Here is a 27,950-nt window from a genome sequence, read left to right as displayed (position 1 = left end):
ATGACCAAGCTGAGCTCCCAGGTGAAAGGTTCCCTCAACATCACCAGCCCTGGGCTGCAGATATGGAGGATCGAGGTGAGGCTGAAGGGGAAGGGGCAGCCCAGACATGGACGAAGGGAGGGAGATACTCATGGCTCTGCTGTCCTGCCTTCTGTCTCTGTCCAAGACTATCTGTCTGTCCTCCCTCCCCATCCTCTTCTTTCTCATGCTCCTCCCCTTTTCTTTACTTTTTTTTTTGTTTTACTTTTCTTACTTTTCTGTTCTCTCCTTTTCTTTCCCTTTATTTTCTTCTTTTTATTTATTTATTTATTTTTATTTTGGGCCATACCCGGTAATACTCAGGGTTACTCCTGGCTATGCACTCAGAAATTGGTCCTGGCGTGGGGGACCAAATGGGATGCTGGGGATCCAACCGCTGTCCATCCTGGGTCAGCCGCGTGCAAGGCAAATGCCCTACTGCTGCGCCATTGCTTCAGTCTCTTTATTTTTTATTATTATCACTTTATTTAAACAGTGTGGTTTACAAAGGTGTTCATAATACAGTTGATTCTGGCATTCAGTGTTCCAAAGCCAATCCCAGCACTAGTTTAACCTTCCCTCCACCATTGGCATCGTTACCCACCCACTCCTAAATCTGTCCTCTTGGCAGGCTCAAAACAATCCCTTTTATATTGCTTGTTGTAACCAAATGGCTAATGGAATAATTGAAAAACATTTCAGTAAAAGAAAATGTATGGAAGTTGCTATATCTCAGGATGCCCTCCCCATTTCCTGTTTTCTTCCTGTCCTGAGGGGGCAACTCTGCAGGCTGGTGGGCTGGTGGTCCCTGACCCACTTCTCTCCACAGGCCATGCAGATGGTTCCAGTGCCTTCTAGCACCTTCGGCAGCTTCTTTGATGGGGACTGCTACATTGTCCTGGCTGTGAGTGGGGATTGTGGAGAGGGCTCCATTAAGGGGGGGGGGGACTGGAGGCTAAGGGACGAGTGGGGAGAGGCCAACCTTTACCTTAGGGGTGACTTACAGGGGCACACTACCTGGCAGGAGCTTTTTGAGGTCAGAGGTGTAGGGAGATAAGCCCCCTGACAAGATTCCTGCTACCGATTTCTGGTCCCTAAGAGCCTCTAAATCTGTGAGATGATATCCTGTCACCAGTCCATGTTTTGGAAACCCATATTCACGTTTGCATCCTGATACCACCTGGACTTTTCCTTGATTCAGTCTCTTTAAATGTCATTAAAAAAAAAAAGTGAGGCACTGGAATGATAATACATTGGTTAAGGTGCTTGTCAAGTACAAGGCTGACCAGGGTTTGATCCCTGTCATCCTGTATGACAACCTCAATCCCACCAGGAGTAATTCCTGAGCACAGAGTCAGAAGTCCTGAGCACTGCCAGCAGCCCAAAAAATGAAAAATAAATAAAACACGGGGCTTGAGTTTGAACCCTGGACCTCACACACATGAGACAGTGCCCTCCCCTGTGCCTCTTTAGGACTCTCTCCTTTAAAATGTAAAAAAAAGGGCCCGAGGGGGCCGGGCGGTGGCGCTGGAGGTAAGGTGCCTGCCTTACCTGCGCTAGCCTAGGAGACGGACCGCGGTTCGATCCCCCGGCGTCCCATATGGTCCCCCAAGCCAGGAGCGACTTCTGAGCGCATAGCCAGGAGTAACCCCTGAGCGTCACCGGGTGTGGCCCAAAAACCAAAAAAAAAAAAAAAAAAAGGGCCCGAGAGATAGCACAGCGGCGTTTGCCTTGCAAGCAGCCGATCCAGGACCAAAGGTGGTTGGTTCGAATCCCGGTGTCCCATATGGTCCCCCATGCCTGCCAGGAGCTATTTCTGAGCAGACAGCCAGGAGTAACCCCTGAGCACCGCCGGGTGTGACCCAAAAAACCAAAAAAAAAAAAAAAAAAAAAAAAAAAAAGGGAGGGCTAGAGCTATAGTACAGTGCATAGGAAATTTGCCTTGCATATGGCTGACCCAGGTTTCATCCCTAGCATCTCATATAGAATCACATAGCTAGGAGTTATCCCTGAGTGCAGAGTCAGGAGTAACCTTTGAGTGTTGCCAGGTGTATTCCTTAAACAAACAAAAATAGACAAATAAAATGGAAATAGACAGGGACTAAAGAGATAGCGAGTGTGTGTGTAAGAGACCTGCCTTGCACATGATTGACTTGGATTTGAACCTAAGCCTCGCCAGGAGTGGTCCCTAGGTGTAGAGAGCCAGAAGTAAGTCCTGAGCACTGCTATATTTAGTCCAAAACAAAAATAAAAACAAACAAATAAACAAATAAGAAAAGACATAAAATGAGTTCAGAGAGAGAGAGAGAACTAGAGGCTGGAATACATGCTTAACTGAGAACTAGAGAGACAGTATAAGGACCAAGGTCTTGCATGAGACTGATGCCAATTTGATCCCTGGTACCAAGAATGGATTCTTGACACCACTATGGATAATTTCTGAGTGCAGAGCAAGGAATAGATCCTGATCACCACCACTGTTCTCTCTAATTATAATTTTTTAGATACAGGGGCCGGCGAGGTGGCGCTAGAGGTAAGGTGTCTGCCTTGCAAGCGCTAGCCAAGGAAGGATTGGTGGTTCCAGCCCCTGGCGTTCCATATGGTCCCCCCCAAGCCTGAGGCAATTTCTGAGCGCTTAGCAGAAATAACCCCTGAGCATCAAACGGGTGTGGCCCAAAAAAACAAAAAAAATTTTAATGCATTAATTAATTAATTAATTAAGTTTTGGTTTTTGGGCCACACCCGGCGATGCTCAGGGGTTACTCCTGGCTGTCTGCTCAGAAATAGCTCTTGGCAGGCACGGGGGACTATATGGGACACCGGGATTCGAACCAACCACCTTTGGTCCTGGATTGGCTGCTTGCAAGGCAAACGCCACTGTGCTATCTCTCCGGGCCCAGATACATTAATTTAAAAATAAAAATTTCAGGGCCATAGAGATAGTATAGTAGGCAAGACCCTTGCCTTGCATGTGACTGACCTGGATTTAATCTCTGGCACCACATAATGTTCTCAGAGCCCTACCAGGAATGGTCCATGAGCACTACCGGGTATGACCCCAAAGCATCCCCAAACCCACAAAAACAACAAAATTCAGAAGCTAAATATGTGACTCAGCAGTAAAGTACTTAATTCACATGTATAAAGCCCTCTCAGCACCACACACATACAAAAATATACATATGGGGCTGGAGAGATAGTACAGCTCGTAGGGCATTTGCCAACCCAGGTTCAATTCCTGGAATTCTATCTGATCCCTCAAGCCTACCAGGAGTGATTCCTGAGTGCAGAGCTAGAAGTAATCCCTGACCATTGCCAGATGTGAACCGAAAAACAAAACACAAAACACACACACACACACACACACACACACACACACACACACACATATGTGTATATATATGTGTGTGTTTATATATATATAAAACTCTGACTGCTGCTCATCAGTGGAAGCCGCATCCCATATTCTGAATAGAATTTCTATGACCCTTTGCATACAATTTATGAGGGACTGACTGCCAGTCACTCCAGACCTCTGATGGCTTATTCATCTGCTGAGATCAGTGCTCCAGTGCTTCTCTGAGACGAACAGTGAGCACAGCCCTTTGCCTGAGTCTCAGATGTCTGGGGCTGCTCCAGGTTCAGTGCCCCTGGCCATGTCTTCTCCTCAGATCCACAAGACGGGCAGCACCCTGTCCTATGACATCCACTTCTGGATTGGCCAGGCCTCATCCCAAGACGAGCAAGGGGCCGCCGCAATCTACACCACACAGATGGACGATTTCCTGAAGGGCCGAGCTGTGCAGCACCGCGAGGTCCAGGGCAACGAAAGCGAGACTTTCCGTGGCTACTTTAAGCAGGGCTTGGTGTAAGGAAGGGTGCGGGGCTGGGACTGGGAGCGGCTTAGGGAGGGGCAATGCAGTGTGAAGGTCAGAGGTGGGCAGGGAGAGGGGGTCTGAGGCTGTGGAGGACAGCATAAGGGGACTCACAATGAACTTCCTGTGTCTATTGCTACTCTTATGAATAGTTGCCCAGAGCTCATTCTGAAATCCTGTCACTCTCAGTACCATGAATATGACCCTTGCTGCCTGAATGTCCCTAAGTGGTCAGAGCTAGGGCCAGAATGATAGCACAGTGGGTAGAAAACTTGCCTTGTACATGGCTGATCCAGCTTTGATCCCCGGAATCCCAGAAGATCCACTAAACCTGCCAGGAGTGATTTCTGAGCATAGAGCCAGGAGTAACTCCTAATTGCTGCTGGGTGTGGGAAAAAAGAAGAGCTTAGGGTTGGGGAGATAGTATATCTGATTGATAGGGTGCTTGCCTTGCGTGCTGACCTGGGTTCCTTTCCTGATAGTTAATAGGTTCCTCCAAGAGTAATCCCTGAGTGCAGAGCCAGGAGTCAGCCCTGAACCAAAGCTAGATGTGTTCAGGGGCTACTCAGGGGGGATTCGGTGCTCAAGGGTCAAGCCTGACAGTGCTTCAGAGACCCAGTACTGGCCTCCTCCATGCAAAGCACGTGTTGCAGCTTGCCGAACTATTTCTTAAGCTCTGGGGGCCTGTTTTATAATTTAATTACTTTGGGCATCAGGGATCCTCCCCAGTGCTTCATATATGTAGAGTATGTAATCGCACTACCATTGAATTCCATCCTGACTCCTGGCAGCAATTTTTTTGTTTTATTTGGGGACCTCACTTGGCAGTGCTCATGGGTTACTCCTGGCTCTGCACTCAGGAATCACTTCTGGCAGGAGTCAGGGACCACATAGGGTTCTGGGGACTTAACCTGGGTGGCTACATACAAGGCAAGTAAGTACCTTTCCTGCTGTATTCTCCTTCTGGCCTCTGGCAGCTATTTTATTGGGGTATAATCTCCTCATAAAGGTCGCTCCCCCATGATGGTTACTTCTCAAATACCTCATCTCCAGACACCTTGACTTTGAGAGTTGGGACTTTCACATATGAATTTATTTGGGGAGGAAGGGTTGAGCTGTGCCCACGGCATACTCCTGATGTGTGCTCAGAGGTCATTACTAGTAGTGCTCAGGGGATCCTACGGGGATGCTGGAGATTAAACCCAGGTTGGTTGAGTCCCTACCTGCTGTTTCGACTCTCCATCTCCCTCACATATGAGTTTGGGAGGGGACACAGCTCACCCATCTCTGCACACCTCTCTTCAAGGCAGGGACTAAAGCTTGTGCAAACTTTGAGGAGGTGCTTGTTGCAAGAGGGATCTTGCATATACCAGTTTGGGAATGAGCCCTGCAGGCAGCATCCAGCTGTCTTAGCCCTCAGATGGGATCAGGGGAGCCAGGGGCTTGCCCATGCCTCAGTGCCCCATGGGGTCAGCTCTGTTTTCTTCCCAGGATCCGGAAAGGAGGTGTGGCTTCTGGCATGAAGCATGTGGAGACCAACTCCTACAATATCCAGCGGCTGTTGCACGTCAAGGGCAAGAGGAACGTGGTGGCTGGAGAGGTGGGCAAGGACCAATGCAGCCTGGGACGTGGCCTGGACACAGTGCAGAGGCCAAAGAGGGGGTGGGGTAGAGATCTGGATGCTGGATGGTTCTGAGCACAGGGTGCGCCTTCCATGGGGCTCTCTACAGGTGGAGATGTCCTGGAAGAGCTTCAACCGCGGGGATGTGTTTCTCCTGGACCTGGGCAAGCTGATCATCCAGTGGAACGGGCCTGAGAGCAACCGGATGGAAAGACTGCGGGTGAGTGGCTCCCAGCTCTCCTCAAGTCCCAAGCACCCTACCTACTTCCTCCAATAAAACTGCATAGACCTCTGCTCCTCTCTCTTCTTTTTCTTTCTTCTTTCTTTCTTTCTTTCTTCCTTTCTTCCTTTCTTCCTTTCTTTCTTTCTTTCTTTCTTTCTTTCTTTCTTTCTTTCTTTCTTTCTTTCTTTCTTTCTTTCTTTCTTTCTTTCTTTCTTTCTTTCTTTCTTTCTTTCTTTCTTTCTTTCTTTCTTTCTTTCTTTCTTCCTTCATTTTTCTTTTCGAACTCAGGTCAGCATGTTTTATTCACTGTAATATCTCTCTGGCCCCATGTATATAAAATATTTGCCTTGTGTGTGTCTCTGGGGTGTGAGGACCTGGTATTCTGCTGTTTGTGTGTGTACACATGTGCAACACTGGTGGAGCTGTGTACATGTATCTGTATGTAGCCTGCCTGTATGCGTGAATGGGGAAAACCCCAAGAACCCGGAACGTTGGGGCTCGCTCTGGTTCCCAGTGCTTTACTGTGAAGTACTGCCTTCCCTATTTGGACCAAACCAGAAACCCAGCTGCCCCCACACCCCCAAAGCTGGCAGAGAGTCTGCCTTTACTTTGCAAACTTTACAAGTCAAGGAGGGTGGAGCAGAGCAGGAGTCTCACTCTTAGAATTTTTGGGGGGAGGATATTGGGCCCTCCTGGCATGGCATGTGGGGTTTTGGAGCTCTGCCCACACCTCTGTGGGTGTCGTGGCCTTCTGCAGGGGATGACGCTGGCCAAGGAGATCCGGGACCAGGAGCGAGGCGGGCGCTCGTACGTGGGCGTGGTGGAGGGTGAGAACGAGAAGGCCTCGCCTCAGCTGATGGAGGTAATGCTCTACGTGCTGGGTCCCCGGCGGGAGCTGAAGTCAGCCATCCCCGACACAGTGGTGGAGCCCGCAGTCAAAGCCAGCCTCAAGCTGTACCAGTGAGTGAGGGGTGATGGGTTGCGGGGGTAAGATAAGGGGAGGGTCATGGGCTCAGGACCCCCTTTATCCATTTCATCTCTTTGGCAGTGTGTCTGACTCCGAGGGAAAGCTGGTGGTCCGAGAAGTTGCCACAAGGCCCCTCACACAAGACCTGCTTAAGCACGAGGTGGGGTTTTGGGGGGCCCCCTCAGGGCCTGGCTCTGTCTCAAAGGGCAAGAGCTAGGTGGGAGGCCATGGGCAGGCAAGCAAGTGTGGGCAAGAAGGGGAACCTGGCCGGTTATAGCCCTTTCATCCTCAGCCGGGACTTTCTCTCTGCCCCTAGGACTGTTATATCCTGGACCAAGGAGGCCTGAAGATCTTCGTGTGGAGGGGGAAGAAAGCCAACAGCCAGGAGAGGAAGGAGGCCATGAGCCAGGCTCTGGTGGGCCGGGCTGGCAAAAAGGGGCGAGACCCGGGGCTGGGCACAGGGCAGGGGAGAGGAGGGATGGGAGAAGGGTGTGAGGTGGCATAATTGGCCCCACTCAATTAGCTGTGTTTGTGAGGGTCAGTGGGCTGAGCCCTCAGTTCCATAGCCCTCTGGGGTTCTTTGACCAGCAGGGAGTCAATTACCAGCTACCCAGGGGGCCTCCTCCTTTTGTGGACTCCAACCTTCTGCCTCAAAACTTGGTTCAAGAGAGATAGCAAGACCAGGAGACAAATGTTACCCCCAGAGGGCCTTTGGGGCTGTGAAGGCCAAGTCAGAGTTTGGGGTCATTGCTGGGGCTAGAATCATGAACCTTGGCTGACTTAGGGTCAGTGTTGGATAAGAAGGCTTGAGTTTCAAGTTGGAGATGAAGGTTGGAGGTTAAGGTTAGACTGAGGTGGAGTCAAATTTGACCTTGGAGTTGGCCTGGAGCAGGGTTGGGGTCAGCTTTGGTCCGATGATGTTCTTTTAGATTCAAATTTGGGTTCAGATGGTGGTTTTCAGTGGGCAGTTTACAGGTTTACAGCCTGGGTGAAAATGGCTTCTTCGGGGCTGGGGGAGGGTGCTCAGGTGGGGCTCAGTGCCGGTGTGCCCCCCCCCCTTTCAGCACTTCATCAAGGCGAAGCAGTACCCCCCCAGCACCCAGGTGGAGGTGCAGAATGATGGCGCCGAGTCCGCCATATTTCAGCAACTATTCCAGAAGTGGACGGTACCCAACCGAACTTCAGGCCTGGGCAGTACCCACACTGTGGGCTCCGTGGGTGAGTACCCAGTGCTGCTTAGTGCTTAACATGGTGCCTGTGCCCTGGCTCTGGGTAGGATGTGGCAGAGCAACCCCAAAGGGAGCCAAGGGAGCAGAGGGCACCAAGTTCCCTGAGGACCAACTGTTTTCATATCTTGTTTGCGAATGAGCTTAGTGCTGGGCAGAGTGTGCGTGAGTGTATGTGTGTGCTTGTCAACAATGCATGCCTGTTGAATGAATGAATGTACACCTGTGTGAATGCATATCTGTATGGTTTATGTGTACACATGTGTTTATGTATGTGAGTATACATGCACACATACTCATGCCTGTATGTATATGCATGTCCCCTTGAATGTGCATGTTTACTTGTGTGTGTCCATCTGTGTGTCTGCTTGTGTGTGTCTGTTTGCATCCTCTAGATGTGTGTCACAGATGGTCATCTATGGCCATCTGTAAGTATGAGCATGTCCTGTGTGTGTGTGTGTGTGTGTGTGTATGGTGTCTGTATACCTGTATATGTGCATGTCTGCTTGGTATGTGTGCATGTCATGCATGACTGCCTGTATTCTGCCTGTATGCATGTGTGTGCCTATCTGTGTGTGCCTAAGTGCTCCTATGTATGTTGAGGCTGGGGAGCATCAAAAGTTAGGGAACAGCTCTCCTCAGTACAAGGCTCCCAGCTGAGCCTATTCATGAGGCCAGTTCTAAAGATCAGGGCCCATTGGTTCTTTACTGGGGGGGTCCTGGTTCAGTTCAGGCCTGCAGGCAGAGACAAGGAGTCAGCGAGAATCAGCCATTCTGGCAGGGTAGCCTGGGCCATTTGGTCTTAACAATGTCCTCCATAAAATAGTCCAAGAATGAAAAGAAAAAGAAAAGAAGCCGGAGCGTGGCACAAGCGGTAGGGCGTCTGCCTTGTACGCACTAACCTAAGATGGACTGTGGGTTGATCCCTCGGTGTCCTATATGGTCCCTCAAGCTAGAAGCAATTTCTGAGCACATAGCCAGGAGTAACTCCTGGGCATCACAGGGTGTGGCCCAAAAACAAACAAACAAACAAAAGTCCAAGAATGACAGCTGGGCGGAGAGATAGCATGGAGATAAGGCGTTTGCCTTTCATGCAGAAGGTCCCCCATGCCTGCCAGGAGCAATTTCTGAGCCTGGAGCCAGGAGTAACCCCTGGGCATCACAGGGTGTGGCCCCAAAACAAACAAACAAACAAACAAAAAGTCCAAGAATGACAGCTAAGTGGGGGAGCAGGTCCCAGGGAACAAATGTGCTGCTTTATGTGAGGGAGCCCTGAGTTCTAACCCAGCACCCATAGTCCCCTCAGAGCAAGCCCCCAGAGCCAAACCAGGAGAAACTCCTAAGCATGGCCAATGTGTCCCTGAACTCTGACCCCACTTGGGGCTGCTCTGAGCAGTGGCAGTTAATAAAATCTCTGTCCCCGCAGCTAAGGTGGAGCAGGTGAAATTTGATGCAGCATCCATGCACATGCAGCCCCAGGTAGCCGCACAGCAGAAGATGGTGGACGATGGCAGTGGAGACCTGCAGGTAGGTGGGGTGAGGCCCTGGGCTATGTGAGGAAGGTCCATGTATCCCACTGAACCTCACTCCTGCCTACTCTCCCTGCCACAGATCTGGCGCATTGAGAACCTTGAGTTGGTGCCTGTGGACACCAAGTGGAGGGGTCACTTCTACGGGGGTGACTGCTACCTGCTGCTGTACACCTACCTTGTTGGGGAGAAGAAGCACTATCTGCTCTACATCTGGCAGGTCAGGACCCCAAGTCCTCACAGTGACCATCCTGGGAGCTATACTCCGCTGGGGTTGCCAACATACTGAGTACCCCCATTCACCATCTGGGGTTCTCTGAGTCCCCTTACCCATTTCCTGCTGTGACGGTTCCTGTGTGCAGATGGGAGAAAGTTGGGAGGTGCTGGGGTGTGAAAAAGGCATGGGGCCCTTGGCATGCACCTGAGAAAGGGCTCGGGTATGGGTCTGGCTATGGCTGGGCAAGGAGTGGGGTGGGATAAGGATCATAAGTGAGGTTTGGGGGCCAGAATGATAGATAGTACAGTGGGGAGTTTGTACCTACCAGGGCTACAAACCAGGGGTGATACCTGAGTGCAGAGCCAGAAAGAAGCCCTGACATCCACTGGGTGTGGCCCCAAAACATGGGGCCAGATTTATAGTATTGTGGGTAGGGTGCTTGCCTTGCACATGGCCAATCCTCAACATTCCATAAGTCCCCAAGCACTGCTATGAGTGATTCCTGAGTGCAGAGCCAGAAGTAACCACTGAGCATTGCCAGGTGTGACTCAAAAACAAAACAAAACAAAGCAAAATAGATTAAGCAAAAAAGATTTAAAAAAAGATTAACAAAAAACATAAAAGAAAAAGAAAGAAAAAACTAGAAAACTCCATTGAGGGTCCAGAGCAATAGTACAGAAATAAGGCCCTTGTCTTGCATGCAGTTGCCCTTGGTTCAATCCCTGGCATATCCTGAACACTGCCAGGAGTAACCCCTGAGCATCACTGGGTGTGTTGCAACACCCCCCAAAAAAACAAAGTGGGGGGGGCAGGTGGACTTTTGGCAGGGCCCAGGGTGAGGTTGGGTGGAGAAGAAAAATGCGTTTGTCTCCTGGTCAGAATTGGGATTGAATTGTTGTCAGACTTTTGCAGGCTGGCTTGAGGTCCCCATGTCCCCCTTTCTTCCTGTTCATCCCCAGGGCAGCCAGGCCAGTCAGGATGAAATTGCAGCCTCGGCCTATCAGGCCGTCAACCTGGACCAGCAGTACAACGATGAGCCAGTCCAGATCCGCGTCCCCATGGGCAAGGAGCCGCCCCACCTCATGTCCATCTTCAAAGGAAACATGATCATCTATCAGGTGCGACAGGGATACCCACAGGACAGTGTGGGAAGGGGCCCAGGGGACGTCTCTGTAGCTCCATCACAAATGAGCCTAGAAATAGCCATTCAGTGCTTTAAAAATCTGGGTAGGAGAGATTATATGAAGAGGAAGGCATTTGCCTGCATGGACTGTGGGCCTTGTTCATACCTTGTCACTTCTTATGATCTCTGAACACCTTCAGGCATGGCTTCTGAGCATTGTCAATTGAGGTGCTCCAAATAAAAAAAAAAAGTGCACATATCACTAAGTTTTATTTTGTTAGGGTGCTTTACCCAGCATTACTCAGGCTCTGTGCTCAGGAATCACTGCTGGCAAGGTGTGGGGACCATATGGAATGCAAAGATGCTGAGCCTGAATCAACCACATACAGGGCTTACCTACTTTAGTATCTCTCTGACTGTCCATATAATATAAGTGGGTTAGAGAGATAATAGAGGGGTTATGTACATGCCTTGCACATCACCAATCCTGGTTCAATATCTGGCATCACAGGGTCCTTCAAGCACCTGAAATGACTCTGTAGGCCCTAGAAACCAGCATAGCCTGCAGTATTCCTGCTACTGCAGGAATTTTAAGCAGGTTCTTGTACAAAACTGCTGCTCCCAGTTGGCTAAACATTTCCAGGCCTCCCCATGGCAATTGCCTGCTTTTTGCCTGCAATTTCCTACAAGAACTCTTGAGAATACCTCCAAAAAATACAGGGGAGGTGGCTCCAAGAACTGGGTGCATGCTTTGCATGTGGGAGCTCCAAGTTTAGTCTCTGGGACTTGAACAATGTTAGGAGTAACCCCTTCAAAAAAAAAAAAACAAAAAAAAAAACCAAAACAGGAGCCAAAAGCATAGTGCAATAGGTAAATTGCTTGCTTTATATGTGGCCAGCCCAGTATTATCCCTGGTTTTCCATATAGTACCCTTTGCCCTGCCAAGAGTGATTCCTGAGTGTGGTGTCAAGGGTAAGCCTTGAGTATCACCAAGTATGTCACCCCAAACCAAATCATTAATAAATTAATGGAGCTGGAAAGATAGTACAGTGGGTAAGACACTTGCCTTGCGTTGTCTGAGCCAGGTTCAATCTCTGGCATCCCATATGGTCCCTGAGCTTCTCCAGGAGTAATTTCTCACATGCAGAGTCAGGAGTAAGCCCTGTGCATGTTACCCCAAATCAAATAAAAAAAATCAATAAATGAACTAACAGAAATCAGGGATGTAGCTCAGTGCTCAAAAGATATAGATGCTCTGTGTGGAAAATGAAGTTCTTGGGATTAAATTTGGGATTAAATCTGCCTAAAGGACAGACCTGTGTCACCTTCCAGGATAGTGTCACAGACATCTTATTCTCAGTACTCATCTATTTACTGAGCAGCCTTGAGTACAGCCTCTGCAGAGCATAAGGAGTAGGGAAATGACATGCAGTTAAATAGTCAGCAGAGTTCACAGTCACAGTTGGGTTTAAGTGAAGGGATATGGTCATTTGGCCATTGGCATAAATTTCATGGGGGTTGTGGGGAGAAAGGCAGTCAGAGGAATCCGAACATTGGATTAAAGCTGAAGAGCTCAGGGCTGGAGAGATAGTACAGGTGGTAGCCATTTGCCTTGCACATGCCAGCCTGAATTCTGTCTCTGGGACCCCATATGGTTCTCAGAGATCCACCAGGAGTGTCCTTGAGGACAGAGCCTGCAGTAAGCCCTGAGTATCACCAACTGTGGCCCTAAAACAAAAATCAAATCAATATGACTCAGGTGATGAAACATATGCCTCGCATGTAAAAAGCCCTGGGCTCGATCTCTGGCACTACCCAAAACCCACTCCCTTCCAGCCAATACTGCTCACACACACATATACATACATATATATACACACACAGACATGTCTGAGCTGAATTATTGAGCAAAGGTAAGAGATGAAGGTGTACAGGTAAGAGTCAGTCAGGACAAGTTTAGAGGAAGGACTTGAAACAGAGGTGCCAGATTGGAGATATTATTAAATTTGAGGGAAGCCTGGTATTTCTCAGAGGCTAGTCCTGACTCAGTGCTCAGATAACCCTGCAGGGTAAGGGCTCATACCCAGACCTCTTTCATGTAAAGCATGAGCTCTGGACCGATGAATCAGTTCTCTGGCTTTCTGCTGGATAGTTTGGCATGAGAGTGTCAAGAAGGTCTGTGTGTCTTCACCCAACAAAAGTCCCACTGGTGAGCTGATGCCAACTGGTCTAGAGGCCCAGGGAGCCAGGGAAGGCTGTGAGCTGAGGCTGGCAGAGCTGAAGCCGGGTTTGACATAGGACCAGGAGGGATAGGCTGAACCTGCCCCAACCTCTCTCCCTCACTCGGATCCCCCTCATCACCTTCACTCACAATTTCCACCTCTCTCTCCCTGCTTGTCACCGCACTCTGCAGGGAGGCACGTCCCGGTCGGGCAACACGGAGCCTGAACCCGCCACCAGGCTGTTCCAAATCCGGGGGTCCAGCACCAACAACACCAAAGCCATCGAAGTGCCGGCACAGGCCACGTCCCTCAACTCCAACGACGTCTTTGTCCTTAAGACCCAAGCCTGCTGCTACCTGTGGTGCGGGAAGGTGTGTGTCTGGACCCAGGAAGAAGCCTTATTTCTACATTGGTTTTGCTGAGACTCTATTTGCTGAGTTCATCCCCTTTATAAACACCTGTCTAATCTGGGATTGGTCCATTTGTCTCTCCTGAGCACCCATTGGCTGACTTCCATGATCTCTGAGTGGGCGGATTTCTTCTCTCCTTGGAAGGGGCTTCTAGACTCTGTGGTCTTTACTGAGGGTGGAGGACAGAGGAAAGGGTGGACATGCCCCTAAGCTAAGTGACCTATATGGTGTCCTTCTTGGATCTGGGTGCTCTGGGCCATCATAGGGCTGGAAGGTGGGGGGCAAGTACTAGAGGCATCTCCTTTCAGTACCCACTTTGTCCTCTTCTCAGGGCTGTAGTGGGGACGAGAGAGAGATGGCCAAGATGGTGGCTGACACCATCTCCCGGATGGAGAAGCAAGTGGTGGCAGAAGGGCAGGAACCTTCCAACTTCTGGATGGCCCTTGGTGGGAAGGCCCCATATGCCAACAGCAAGAGGTGAGTCCCTGGCTGCTGCTGCCTCTTCTCCTGAATACCTAGAGTGAGCCAGAGCCACTGGCCTGGGCCCAAAGCAAATGTGGACAAGTCCACTAGGCTAGGTGCAGAGTAAGGGACATATATATAGCCTGTCTGTAAAATCATCTTGGTGTCTCAGGCCCTGAGGGGGGCCCTGTGGGTTCATGGGCATAGGAAGGAGCCTAAAGTGAAAGGGAGCCTAGGTGAAATGCTTGCCTTGTATGGGGTTCACCTAGGTTGAATCCCCAGTATCATATATGGTCCTCTGAGGATGGTTAGGAGTAAGCTCTGAGCACTTCTGGGTATGGCTCTCCAAGAATACAGCTATAGGATTGTCCTTTGGGTAGAGGCTAGGGTTCACCCATGACCTCTTCATTGGAGACACAAGACCCATGTGTGATCAGGGACTGGAGTGATAGTGCAGCGGGTAGAGCACTTGCCTTACACACAGCCAACCCTTATTCAATCCTCAGCATTCCATATGGTTCCCTGCACCCTGCCAGAAAAGATTCCTGAGTTTAGAGCCAGGAGTAATCCATGAGTACTCCTAGGAAAAAATAAAACAAAGCAAAACAAAAAGCAATTAAAAACACACACAAGGGGCCTGGCGGTGGCGCTAAAGGCAAGGTAAGCCCTTGCCTGCGCTAGCCTTGGACAGACCGCGGTTCGATCCCCCGGCGTCCCATATGGTCCCCCAAGCCAGGAGCAACTTCTGAGCACATAGCCAGGAGTAACCCCTGAGCATTACCGGGTGTGGCCCAAAAACCAAAATAAATAAATAAATAAAATAAAATAAAATGAAAACACACACACACACACACACACACCCCAAACCAGTTGCAGAACCAAGGATTAGCCTGAAAGGGCTGTAGATTTTGCCCCTGGTTTATAGTCATGGCACCACATAGTCCTTGAAACATGCCAACAATGAGCCCCAAAGCATCACTAGAGGTGGTTCAAATAATAAAAAGACCCAAATGCGGGCTGGAGAGATAGTAGTGCACTTGCCTTGCCGGCAGTTGACTCGGCCCAAATGTATGGTCTTCCAACTTTATCATGAGGAATTCCTGAACTCTCAGAGCCAGGAGTAAGCCCTGAGTACCATTGGGTGTGCTCCCCCACAAAAGTACCAGCTACTGAGCACCCCTGCATCACCCCCCCTCCCTTTTAAATGGTTTTCAAAAGCTTTTCGATCCATTTTCCCAGCTGAGAGCAACCCGCATGGATTGTAGAAGCAGTGGGAGGCAGAGAGGGATGAAGTCCTGGCTAGTAGGATCCAGGAAAATTGGAGATTTTCCTTAGGTCCCCAAGACTCCTGAAAAGAGTGGGAGCTCCTGAGCAATACAAAGAAAGCCTTTACCAAGTAGGGCCATCTGCCTGAGGTCATAAGGGAGTGACATGCCTTCAATTTTAAACCCCTTGCTCCAATGCCTGCTCCCCCTAATCTTGTGTCCTCTCTGCAGACTGCAGGAGGAGAACCTGTCCATCGCTCCCCGGCTCTTCGAATGCTCCAACCAGACAGGCCGCTTCCTGGCCACAGAGATCCCTGACTTCAACCAGGACGACCTGGAAGAGGATGACGTGTTCCTGCTGGATGTGTGGGACCAGGTAGAACCAGGGGCTCCAATGGGGGTCATGTGGGACTCTGGGGCTGGCTGAGGCTTCTGTGAACTCACTAGGAGCCTTGGGAAGGAAGGGAGGGAGGAGAGCATGGAGGGGTAGCCAAGTGCCTGTGCCCTGACCACAGTAGTGGGTCTCTTGTTGAGGGTCCAGGACCACCTTTCTGTGTTTGAAACACCTTGTGGTGCTTGGGGGCTACTCCAGGCTCTGTGCTCTAGTGTTGTTCCCAGCATCCCTCTGGATATCATGGCGGTGATGGGGATAAAATTTGGGACTAAGGGAGTGGGACTGATAGAACAATGGGTAGGGCTCTTGCTTTGCATGTGGCTGACCTGTAGATTTGATCTCTGGCATCCCAGATGGTCCCCTCAGCACCACTAGGAGTAATTCCTGTGAACAGAGCCTGGAATAACCCCAGAGTACTGCCAGGTGTGGCCCCCAAACAAAACGAAAAAATAAAAAGAAGCCCCAACAAAACCTGAAGATTCTAACATGGGAAAAATTCACTCAACCCATTGGGCCAGCCCCGGCCTCAGAAGGTTAGGGACATCAAAGAGGTTGGGAATCTGTGGTTTGGAGAGACAGAAAATTGAGTAGAGCATGCAGCTGCCCCAGAGTTAACCCTCAGCACTCAATGTGGTCCCATGAGCACTGCCAGGAGTAACTCCTGAGTGTAGAGCCAGGAGTAAGCCCTGAGTACAATTTGTGTAGCCCAAAATTCAAAACCAAACAAACCAAAAAGAGGATGGGAGTTATACACTTTCAAAATGACCAAGGACACCTTTCGCATATGCAGAGCTGAGGTAAGAGGCTGGGCTGTGTGTGTGGTCCCTGCACTTCCCACTGAATCTGGATGAACCTTGGGTCCATAGGGCTGGGGAGCACTGAGCACACTCTGGCCCCCCAGGTCTTCTTCTGGATTGGGAAGCATGCCAATGAGGAAGAGAAACGTGCTGCGGCTGTGACGGTGCAGGAGTACCTCAAGACCCACCCCAGTGGCCGTGATCCCCAGACTCCCATCGTTGTGGTAAAACAGGGCCATGAGCCCCCAACCTTCACCGGCTGGTTCCTGGCCTGGGATCCCTTCAAGTGGAACGTGAGTGGTCACAGATTGGCCTTCTGGAGTGTGGGAGGGGTGGTTCTTCTTGGCTTCTGCTTTTCCTGTTTATGGGGCTCTGTGTCCCACAAAACATTTGTAAAGGATCCAGAGATTACTTTCTTTATTTTTGTTTGTTTGTTTGTTTTTGGGCCACATCCAGTGATGCTCAGGGGTTACTTCTGGCTATGAGCTCAGAAATTGCTCCTGGCTCAGGGGACCATATGGGACACTGGGGATTGAACCCAGGTCCATCCTGGGTCAGCCCCGTGCAAGGCGCAATCCCTCTGGCCTCTAGAGATGAATTTCTTTTTTTTTTTTTAAACATCTTTACTTAAACACCTTGATTACAAACATGATTGTGGTTGGGTTTCAGTCATGTAAAGAACACCCCCCTTCACCAGTGCAACATTCCCATCACCAATGTCCCAAATATCCCTCCTCCCCACTCTTAGAGATGAATTTGATTTTTGTTTTGTTTTGTTTTTTGTTTTTGGGCCACACCCAGCGGTGCTCAGGGGTGACTCCTGGCTGTCTGCTCAGAAATAGCTCCTGGCAGGTATGGGGGACCATATGGGACACTGGGATTCGAACCAACCACCTTTGGTCCTGGATCGGCTGCTTGCAAGGCAAACGCCACTGTGCTATCTCTCCAGGCCCAGAGATGAATTTCTTAAAGAAAAAAGTGAGGGCCCGGAGAGATAGCATGGAGGTAAGGCGTTTGCCTTGCATGCAGAAGGATGGAGGTTTGAATTCCGGTATCCCATATGGTCCCCTGAGCCTGCCAGGAGCGATTTCTGAGCGTAAAGCCAGGAATAACCGAGTGCTGCCGGGTGTGACCCAAAAACCAAAAAAAAAAAAAAAAAAAAAAGTGAGTCTGGGGCCTAGAGAAACAGTGCAGAGGTTAAGGCACTTGCCTTGCATATGAGCGACCCCAGTTTGATCCCTGGCACAGAATAGGGTCCCCTAAGCTCTGCCAGGAGTGCTTCCTGAGCACAGAGCCAGGAGTAAGCCCTTAGCAGTACCAGGTATAGTTAAGATTATTAGCCCCTGATGAAGGGAGGGGCAGAACTTATCAAACCCCAACTGATTCCTGTTTAGACTCTGGACAGAGCCCAAAACACTGGATACTATCATTTTAATCAGAATGAGGGTTGGGCAGTGTTTGGAGTTATTCTTGTTAGGGTTTGAGTTGATACTTGGCGCTGAGAGTCAGAGACCACTTCTGATAATGCAAGATGCAAAAGGGAGTTTAATCGGGCCGGGCGGTGGCGCTGGAGGTAAGGTGCCTGCCTTGCCTGCGCTAGCCTAGGACGGACTGCGGTTCGATCCCCCGGCGCCCCATATGGTCCCCCAAGAAGCCAGGAGTAACTTCTGAGTGCACAGCCAGGAGTAACCCCTGAGCGTCACAGGGTGTGGCCCAAAAAAAAAAAAAAAGGGAGTTTAATCGGTCCACCGAGATCTGAGCCTTATCCAAATAGGAAGTCTTGGCAAGGACCCTGAGTCAAATCTTTAAGCAGTTTAGATAGAAATCACAAGCAGTAATAGTATAATCATTTCATTGTATAGATGTCTTAATCACTGATTTTTTTCTGGATCAACTTTGGTTGTCTAGGGATACTCTTGATTCAATCCTTGATTGGTTAGGGATATTCTGATTTTTTTTTTTTTTTGGGTCATACCCGGCGGTGCTCGGGGGTTACTCCTGAGCTCAGAAATAGCTCCTGGCAGGCACGGGGGACCATATGAGACATCGGGATTCGAACCAACCACCTTAGGTTCTGGATCGGCTGCTTGCAAGGCAAACACTGCTGTGCTATCTCTCCGGGCCTGGGATATTCTGATTTGGACCTTTGGATATTCTGGTTCGAACTCTGGCTGTCAAAGCTTATTCTGATTCAAACTTTGGTTGTTAAGGGAGCTTTTTCAGATAGAACATGCCTAGCTCACTCAACCCCTATTTCATTATTCCTGGAGGGCACCAACTTTAATTTTATTTCTGAGTTAGCTCTCTGCCTTCAGCTAGGAGTGCAAAATACACTTTACTAGAATTTGGGCTTGTCTTAGTCTAGAGTTCCTTATCATGGACATGGGGGGTGGATCTTGGTTCTTACACTCTGTTCCCAGGGGTTACTCTAGCATATCAGTGAACCTTGTGGTATGAGGGATCTCACCCTAGCTTCCATATGCAAAACATGTAAGCATTTATCATTTGGGTAATGGCTGCCATATCAGAGAGCAGAGAAAGGAACATTTTCATCATTACAAAAACTTTGGAGGATCATGTTGGTAAGTGTAAAATAAAAATACGAGTGCCGGTTGTAAAATTAAAATCCATGAGTGGTGAAACTGCCCCAGGCACTGTATTTCTACCCCCTTAGGCAGATGGATCTGCTGAAGCACGGTAGTGACAGAGAAATAATATACCAAACAGTTATAAAAAAGCAGACAGGAGTCAGTCTGCTTTTCACTTCATGGCCTCTCTCCACCATCCACTCCCTCTGTCCCAGCCAAAAGCCAGAACTGCTTTCTTTCTTCAAACCAATTCCCCGTACCAGGAGGGGGAAGCTTGAGAGTAACTAAAGTACTCTCTGGTGGACTTTTCCATATCAAAGGAAGAGGTTACTGGGAAGAGGAAATTGGGGGAATACCTTTGCTTAGGATTATAGACAGTCTCACCTTACAGTGAAGCAGTTATGAGGAATTGTCTTCCTGTCACTAAATTCTAAGCAACATGGGTCTTATATATCTATCCATCCATCTATTTTTTTAATTTACTCATCCATCTGTTATCCTTCCACCCACCTACCCATTTATCTTTTCCCCCATCTATCCAACCATTCACCCATTTATCTACCCACCTACCTACCCATACATTTATCCATCCACATATCTATCATCCATTTGTTTGTCTGTCCATAGATCTATCCATCATTCAACTGAAGCTCTTTGTTATTCTCATCATTGTTTTAGGGGTCACACTCCCACTTGGGGCTACAAAAACTCTACCCTTTGGTACTTGGAGTTCACAGAGTGTGGGGGATTCTTTGAACACAGGGCATTGCATATGCTATACTTTTGTTGTTGTTGTTGTTGTTGTTTTGGGGTCACACCCAGCAGTGCTCAGGGGTTACTCTTGGCTCTGCTATCAGCAATCAATGGTGGGCTTGGATGACCACATAGGTTGCTGGAGATTGAACCCAGGTCAGCAGCGTGCAAGGCAAATTCCCTACCTGTTGGGCGATCGCTCCCCTCTCCACTTGCTTTACCATCTGAGCCATTCCCCGCCCCCAACTCAAGTGGTCTAGAGTGGGCTGGGTGGGAAGCCAGGTGTTGAGATGGGAGAATGGAAAGATGGGAAGACGGGAGTCCTCAAGGACCATGGATGTTTCTTCAGCTGGCTCCACTTCTTCAGTCTCTGAGAGGATCCCCCAGTTCTTCAGGACCCCAGCACCTACCCACTATAGGCAGGCTGTGTGTTGCGAAGATTGGGAGAACACAAACTCTTCTCCTCCCCCCCCCCCCCCCCCCGGGACTAGGGTGGGGTGGAATGCGACTCCCCCTCCTGCCTCGTCAGTCACTCATTGTTCAATGTCATCATCAGCACTTTTCAGGGGCCCTTCTGACTTCTGCCTGAGCCCCTTTCAGCCCCCAGAGTCCAGGTCAGCCTCTGTCAGCTCCTGAAGGAGAACAGTTTTTGGTCCCCTTTGTGGAGACCCTGGTCTAATCCATCTCTGCCTTTGCCTCCAGAACACCAAGTCCTATGAGGAGCAGAGGGCAGAACTTGGAAACTCGGCAAACTGGGGCCAAATCACTGCTGTGAGTACCTGGGGAGACCAGTTGAAATGGGACAGAAAGTTCCTGGGAGATTCTGTGGGTTTTTGTTTTTGGTTTTTGGGCCATACCCGGTGATGTTCAGGGGTTACTCCTGGCTATGTGTTATGTTTTGTTTTTAAGTTACACTTGGCAGGGGCTAGAGAGATAGCATGAAGGTAAGGCGTCTGCCTTTCATGTAGAAGGTCGGTGGTTCGAATCCCTGCATCCCATATGGTCCCCTGAGCCTGCCAGGAGCGATTTCTGAGCATAGAGCCAGGAATAACCCCTGAGCGCTGCTTGGTGTGACCCAAAAACCAAAATAAAAAAAAAAAAAGTTCCACTTGGCAGTGCTCAGGGCTTACTACTGGCTCTGTGCTCCTGGAGGGGAGCAAGGCACTATAGTAGTGCCAGAAGTTAAACCCAGGGTTAGCTGGTATGTGAGACAAGTGGCCAGACCGCTGTACTATGTCTCCGGCCCCCCTACAGAGACATATTTAGCTTGTGCTCCTATCAGATCACCTATGAGATCAAAAACTTTCAGAGAAGCCATAGGCTTTCAATGTAAAAAGGACTCAGAAGAACACTAGAGCACTTCCACAAGCACTGAAAGCACCAGACTTCTCACCCCTGTGTCAGGTGCAGCTGCCCTGGGTCCCATGTTTCATAAAGCATTTTTTGGAGGAGGGTTCCCAAGTGGTGCTCAGGAGGACTGGTAACCTCTCTAGCTATTTTTTTTTGTTTTGTTTTGTTTTTGGGCCACACCCGTGGGCACATCTGGCTCTATGCTCAGAAATCACAGGGGATCTTGTGGGATGCTGGGGATTGAACCTGTGTGGATCGCCTGCAAGGCAAACACCCTACCCACTGTGCTATTGTTCCGATCCTGCCCCCCACCAGCTATTCTTCACCAACTGGGCTGGAGGGTCTATGTCTGGGCCCAAGGATGTGATTCTTCGTGGCTGGAGCAATAGCACAGCGGCAGAGCATTTGCCTTGCACAAGGCCAACACAGGATGGTCACTGGTTGAATTCCCGGCATCCCATTTAGTTTTCCCCAGCCTGCCAGGAGTGATTTCTAAGTGCAGAGGCAGAGTGTGACCCAAAAACAAAACCAAAAGAAAAAAAAAAAGGATGTGATGCTTGTGGGCCTTGGAGAGCTGGGAGTATCCAGGTCACCTGGATAGTCCTGGGGGTCTCTAAGGCTTCACCTGAGACTGCTGGGGTTGCTGAGGGGTGCTGGGAATCAAAGCAGGGTTGGGTGCATGCCAGGCATGGAAACTGATCACTGACCCCATAGATCCTACTTGATTGGTAAGTGGGCAGGTGGATAAACATAGAGAAGTCAAAGCCAGAGATGACAAAGATGACGACAAAAGTCTAAACAGGGCTGGAGGGATACTACAGAGGATAGTATAGAGGGTAGTATAGTATAGTATACTATAGTAATAGTAATGGTATACTATAGTATAGTAATAGTAATAGTATAGTATAGATAGTATAGGATAGTATATAGAGGATAGCAATCCATACGGACCCACAGCCTGCCAGGAGGGATTCCTAAGTGCAGAGCCAGGAGTAACCCCCCAATCATTTCGGGAATGGGCACCCACTCTCCCCCAACCAAAGAAAATTCTAAACAAAAGTCATGAAAGTCATGAAGTTCCTGAATTGCAGAATAAAACAGCCATCCTGGCTTGGCTATTGACCTCAAAACTTTAGCTCCTGTGTGCAATCCAGAGTGTTAGGTTCTTTTGAGGAGCATCTGCATCCTTGTATGTGTCTATGAGTTGTATATGTGTTAGGTGGAATTCAGGAATTCAGGGAAGGTTTCTTGAAGATGTCCTGGATCCATTTGAGTTCAGAAAATAAGTTTGCTTGAGCCTTGGCCCTGGGCCAGCTGAAGTAATCTATGACTTGCTTTTCTTCCCTAGGAGATCACAAACCCTAAGCCAGATGTGTTCAATGCTAATAGTAGCCTCAATTCCGGGCCTCTGCCCATTTTCCCTCTGGAGCAGTTGGTGAATGTACCTGCGGAGGAGCTCCCTGACGGTGTGGATCCCAGCAGGAAGGAGGTGGGTCAGACTCCGGAGCAGGGCACAGGGACAGGAATGACCCAGAGCCCAGAGTCACCCTACGGTAGAGGTGCCATCCTTGTGTGTTTTGTTGGGACAACTCCTGGTGAGCCTGATCATGGCTCAGTGCTAGAACCCGGGAAGTTCTCTGCCACACACTATTATCATTGCCTTTTCACACCCAGGACAATGGAAGCTCAGCCAGGCAAGCGACTTGCTTTCATGGGGGTAAGATGAGTTAGTAGCAAAGCCAGAGCTAGAAGCAGGCCTGGGTGGCCACGTTCCCGGCTCCGGTGTTGCTAATTTTGAACAGAGCAAAACAGTCAAGACAATCCCCCAGCGTCCCACTCCCACATGGCAGAAGCAGTGAAAGGGACCTTGGATTATTTTCTAAAAGTTTTCTGCTGTTCTTTAACTTATTATTTATTTATGGGATGGGATGGGGCAATACGACAGTGGGTAGGTTTGCTTTTCATTCGGACAACCTCGGAGGGCCGGAGCTATATTAGACTTAGAATTGATCCTCATCACACCTAAGCCTTGCCAGAAGCAATTCCTGAGTGCAGAGCCAGGAAAAAACACTGGGCACCCCTGGGTATGACCCCCCCCCCCAACCAAAATAATTATGGGAGTTCTGTGCATGCTCATGGGGGAGCTGAGGATTCTAGGCCAAACCTTAAGTCCTCCTGGTAGCTATGGGTTTCTGGGGGGAAGCAGAGATGGAGTAAGAGGTGGTAACCTAATAGTAGGCAGGATTGAAGTTGAACAGTGTTGGCGTCCCAGTGAGCAAACCACAGTGAGGCAGATGTGGGCGTGGGTGTGGGCATGGGCAGGTCTGCAGCCTTGGGAAACAGGAGTGGTGGAAGATCAGAGTCTGCTGGGATGGGCAGTCTGAGGGCTCCGGGGTCAAAGTCCAGGACCTATAGCCTGCTGAGGCCTGATCACTCCCGGATCTCGGTTCAGGGCCAATGCCAGGTGACCCCTGGTTACACCTGCCTGAAACCAGTCCAGGGCATCTGCCCAGTATAGCTCAGGGCTCTGGGGGTGCGGTGGGGTGAGGGTCAGCAGCATATCCTCAGAGAAGTTCAAGGAGCATAAGAGAAATTCCTAGGCTTTTTTTTTTTTTTTTTTTTTTTTGGTACCACACCAGGCAGTGTTCAGGAGTTCTTTCTGGCTGTGTGCTCAGAAATTGCTCCTGGCAGGCTCATGGGATAATACGGGATGTCTGGGATGATCCTAGTTTCAACTGTGTGCAAGGCAAATGCCCTATCCATTGTGCTATTGCTCTAACCCCAGAAATCCTAGGCTTTTGTGTCCACCCATCCCTCTGGGTATATGTGAGGAACAGAGAGAAGACTGGAGAGACTGCTTCATAGCTTCTGTTTTATTTTTGATTTTTCGAGCTACATCTGGTGGCTCTCAAGCTTTATTCCTGGCTATGTGGTCAGAAATCACTCCTGTCAGGCTCAGGGGATCATGTAGGATGCAGATCAAACCCAGGTTGGCCTCATGCAAGCTTGCTGCCTGCTTTTACCACTTAGGCTACACAACCCTTACAGCCAAATTCCAGATGGGTCTGAAGCAAACCAGGACCCAGGTGGGGACCATGGCTTATGGACTCGAATGCTTAAAGGTTGATCCCAAGTGGTACTTAAGGGACAGGCAATGCAAGGACTAGAGACCTGGGAACAAGCTATATGCAAAGCAAGAGCCCTTTTTCTTTTTTCTTTTTTTTTTGGTTTTTGGGTCACACCCGGCAGCACTGCTCCTGGCAGGCTCAAGGGACCTCTGGGATGCCGGGATTCGAACCACCTTCTGCATGCAAGGCATGCGCTTTACCTCCATGCTATCTCTCCAGCCCCAAGAGCCCTTTTTCTTCAAATTACTTTATTGAAACACTGTGGATACAAGATTGTTCATGATATAGTTGGGCTTTATTTTTTCAGATACAAAGTTGTTCATGATTGAGTTTCAGTCATGCAATGTACAACACTTTCACCAGTGCACATTTCCCATTACCAAAGTCCCGAGTTTCCCTCCTGCCCTCCCCCCAGCCTATGGGGCGGTTTTCTTCTCTCATTCTTCTTTTCTTTCTCCCCAACTCCTTTTAAACATTATGGTTTGCATTATTACTGAATTCTTGTCCATTTCCAACTATAGTCTTAGTGATCTCTTCTCTGCCTTAACTGCACTCCTACTATTTGTGGAATGCTTTGAGCCATGGACTGGTCTTCTTGGCCCTTATCTCTATTCTTTGATATTAACATACTTTTTTTCTTATATCCACAGATGTGTGGAATCATTGTTTATCCCTCTCCCTGACTTATTTTGCTCAAAATATACATCCACGTATAAGCAAATCTCATGATTTAATTTTTCCTAATAGCTGTAGTATTCCATTGTGTAGATATACCAGTTTGTTTGTCTACTTCTGTTCTCAGACACTTAGGTGGTTTCCAGATTCTGGCTATTGTGAATGAACAGAGGGACAGAGGGCTTTTCTACACTGTATTTTGGGCTATTCCCAGGAGTGGAATTGCTGTCATATAAAAACTCAATTTCGAGCTTTTTGAGGAATATGCATATTGTTTTCCAAAAATGCTGGACCAGTCAACATTCTCACCAGCAGTGAATGAGAGTTCCTAACTCCCCATATCCCTGACAGCATTGATTGTTCTTGTTCTTTGTGATGTGTACCAGTCTTTGGTGTGAGATGGTACCTCATTTTTTAAAAAAATTTTCTCCTCTTTTTTGGAGAGAGAAGAGAGGGAGGAAGAGGGAGAGGAAGAAAAGCATGAGAGGTATAAGGAGGAATAAAAGGAGGAGGAAGGGGAACAGGAAGGGCAGGAGGAGGCAGAGGAGAAAGGGGATCAGGAGGGGCAGGAGGACTTTTTTGGTTTTTTTTGGGTCACACCCGGCTGCACTCAGGGGTTACTCCTGGCTCTATGCTCAGAAATCTCTCCTGGCAGGCTCGGGGGACCATATGGGATTCTGAGGCTTGAACCCAGCTCTGTCTCAGGTATCACTTGCAAGGCAAATTGCTCTACCACTGTGCTATTGGTCCAGCACCCAGATGTGATTTTTTTGTTTTAAACATGGAACGCTTCATGAATTTGCATGTCATCCTTGTGCAGGGGCCATACTAATCTCTGTATTGTTCCAATTTTGGTATATGTGCTGCTGAAGCGAGCACCAGATGTGTATTCTTTTTTTGTTTTTTGGGTCACACCCAGCAGCGCTCAGGGGTTACTCCTGATTCTATGCTCAGAAATCGCTCCTGGCCGGCTCGGGGGACCATATGGGATGCCGGGATTCGAACTGCTGTCCTTCTGCATGCAAAGCAAACACCTTACCTCCATGCTATCTCTCCAGCCCCAAATGTGTATTCTTAACCCTTCTTTATACTGTCTTTTGGACCTCAGTGCCCTTTCATATTTAATCTTGCCACCACTATATAAAAGCTTTACAAACAAACTAAAACTGACCTTTAAGAATTTCATCGTGGGGGCCAAAGAGATAGCACAACGACCCAGGACCTAAGGTGGTTGGTTCGAATCCCAGCATACCATATGGTCCCCGTGCCTGCAAGAGTAACCCCTGAGCACTGCCGGGTGTGGCCCAAAAACTAAAAAAAAAAAAAATTTTTCATCCTGGGCCAGAGCAACAGCACAGTGGATACAATGATATGATACTTTGCATGTGACTGACCTGGGTTAGATCTCCAGCATCCCATACTGTTTACTGCACCTGCTAGGAGTAATTTCTGAGAGCAAAGCCAGAGTCAGGAAGAACCCCTGAGCACCACCAGGTGTAGCCAAAGCAGAAAAAATAATTTTTTAATATTGAGATTGGGCCAAAACTAAAGTACAGTGGGTAGAAAACTTGCCTTGCATATGGCTGTCTTAATCCCCAGGACCCATTATGGTCTGATTCCTTCAGGAGTAATACCTGAGTACAGAGACAGATATTAGCCCTGAGGACTACTAGATATGACCATCCAAAACAAAAAACCAAGAACAACTCCTGGAGCTGGATAGTACGAAGGTTTAGATGCTTGCTTTGCAATGTGGCCAACCTTGTTTGATACCTGACACTTTACATGGTCCCTGCCAGGAGTGAGTTCTGAGCACAGACCCAAAAGTAAGCCTGAAGCACCAATGGATGTGTATCTCCACCCCCAAATAATAAATGAACCCATAAATTTTCCTCATCTAGAGGGAAGAAAACTAAGTCCCGGGAAGAGAAGCAGCTGCTACTCAAGTGCTTTAATTTCAGGGCTACTGTGAACTTGACCCATGTCACAAGTTACCCCCTCTCATGTTACTGTACTCTGCACCCTAGACACAGGACTATCTGGATCTTCTAGGCAGTGCTCCCTCTTTCTTTCCTTGCCCTGCCTGCCTGGTTGCTCATTTGCTTTCTTGCCACACCTGCATGAGTCACTGGGCAAAGCTAGCAGACCCTGTGACCTTTGCCCTTGGGCCTGTCCACTTTCTAGGGACACCTGTCTGTGGAAGATTTCATCAAGGTTTTGGGGATGACTCCAGAAGAGTTTTCTGCCCTGCCACGGTGGAAGCAACAAAACCTCAAGAAAGCAAAAGGACTCTTCTGAGACACAGTTCCAGTTCTTCAGTCTATCCTGAGGCTAACTGCAGTTTGAGTTCTGCTGGGCCGGGTGCAATGGCTCTGTGACCTTCCATTCTGTGCAGACACAGTGCCCTCAGGAAGGGGGTATGGCCCCCTTTCTCCTCTGCTAGAATTTTCCCCTCTCAGGAGAGACACCCAGCCTCCACAGGGCCTGAGTACCTGAGTACCGAGGAGTCTCTCAGTTCTTCTTCCAAGTTGTTTTAAGTCACGGAGGGTGAGAAAGCCTTTTCCCTTTGAGATTTCCCCAGTTCCAGGGAGCTTTTGTCTAAGACAGCCCTATTAGGTTTCACAATTATTTTATTTGCTTCACAACACTTACTTGTCCCCACTGGGTCTAGGACAGAGATGAGATGAGAACCTTGTTCTAGAGCCCCTTTGGAATCCTTGGTTGAGTGCCTCCCCACCCCCACCCAGAAAAGCTCAGTTGAGGCCAATGGTTTGGGTTTGTAAATTATAAACTATTACCCTGAACCCCTGGCCGGTGAAGACTCCTGCGGGTGCTGGCTGGGCCATGATGGCCGGCCCCACTCCTTTTTCTTTGGTGCTACAGGGAATGCTAAGCCCAAAGGAGAACTCCATAGCCCTCACTGGGTGTTAAGTGTCTGCCAAGAATATGTCCTTCTGGAAATAAGTCAAGCCAGCACAAGGTTAATAAAGGCTTTAATTTTGCACCCACAGAAAAAACAAAAACAACTCTATGCATAATTTAAAAGAAAAGTAAAAACCATTGGGGGGGGGAACCATCAAGGGTACAGAGAAACTGTTCTGCTAAAA

The 27,950-nt window shown here is 49.0% G+C and overlaps 1 protein-coding gene and 1 non-coding gene across 2 annotated transcripts; one reads left to right on the top strand and one right to left on the bottom strand.

Annotated features, from left to right (window-relative positions):
- Window positions 1-27,249, top strand: VIL1 (villin 1). The gene is made up of 19 exons (XM_049768064.1): window positions 1-75; window positions 848-922; window positions 3,690-3,886; window positions 5,385-5,493; window positions 5,624-5,734; window positions 6,495-6,697; window positions 6,786-6,864; window positions 7,021-7,119; window positions 7,769-7,922; window positions 9,357-9,457; window positions 9,542-9,679; window positions 10,636-10,794; window positions 13,213-13,392; window positions 13,763-13,908; window positions 15,390-15,534; window positions 16,454-16,642; window positions 20,393-20,461; window positions 22,389-22,529; window positions 27,028-27,249. Exons 1-19 carry the CDS (start codon window positions 1-3, stop codon window positions 27,139-27,141), a joined length of 2,484 nt encoding a protein of 827 aa, XP_049624021.1. The 3' UTR covers window positions 27,142-27,249.
- LOC126002230 (U6 spliceosomal RNA) lies at window positions 25,619-25,722 on the bottom strand. Its single transcript, XR_007492992.1, has one exon. It is a non-coding gene; the product is annotated as a U6 spliceosomal RNA (small nuclear RNA).
- Window positions 27,250-27,950: the final 701 nt, after the last annotated feature.

This window comes from Suncus etruscus, chromosome 2 (genome assembly GCF_024139225.1).
Source record: "Suncus etruscus isolate mSunEtr1 chromosome 2, mSunEtr1.pri.cur, whole genome shotgun sequence".
Taxonomy (NCBI): Eukaryota; Metazoa; Chordata; class Mammalia; order Eulipotyphla; family Soricidae; genus Suncus; species Suncus etruscus.
Note: the sequence above shows the minus strand (reverse complement) of the source record. Positions and strands in the feature narration are given on the sequence as shown.

Bases quoted from the DNA above. Each gene is read 5' to 3' on its own strand.
- VIL1 (XM_049768064.1), top strand. From the start codon at position 1: ATGACCAAGCTGAGCTCCCAGGTGAAAGGTTCCCTCAACATCACCAGC. The intron at 76-847 runs GTGAGGCTGAAG...TTCTCTCCACAG, and splicing joins TGCAGATATGGAGGATCGAG to GCCATGCAGATGGTTCCAGT. The intron at 22,530-27,027 runs GTGGGTCAGACT...TCCACTTTCTAG, and splicing joins TGGATCCCAGCAGGAAGGAG to GGACACCTGTCTGTGGAAGA.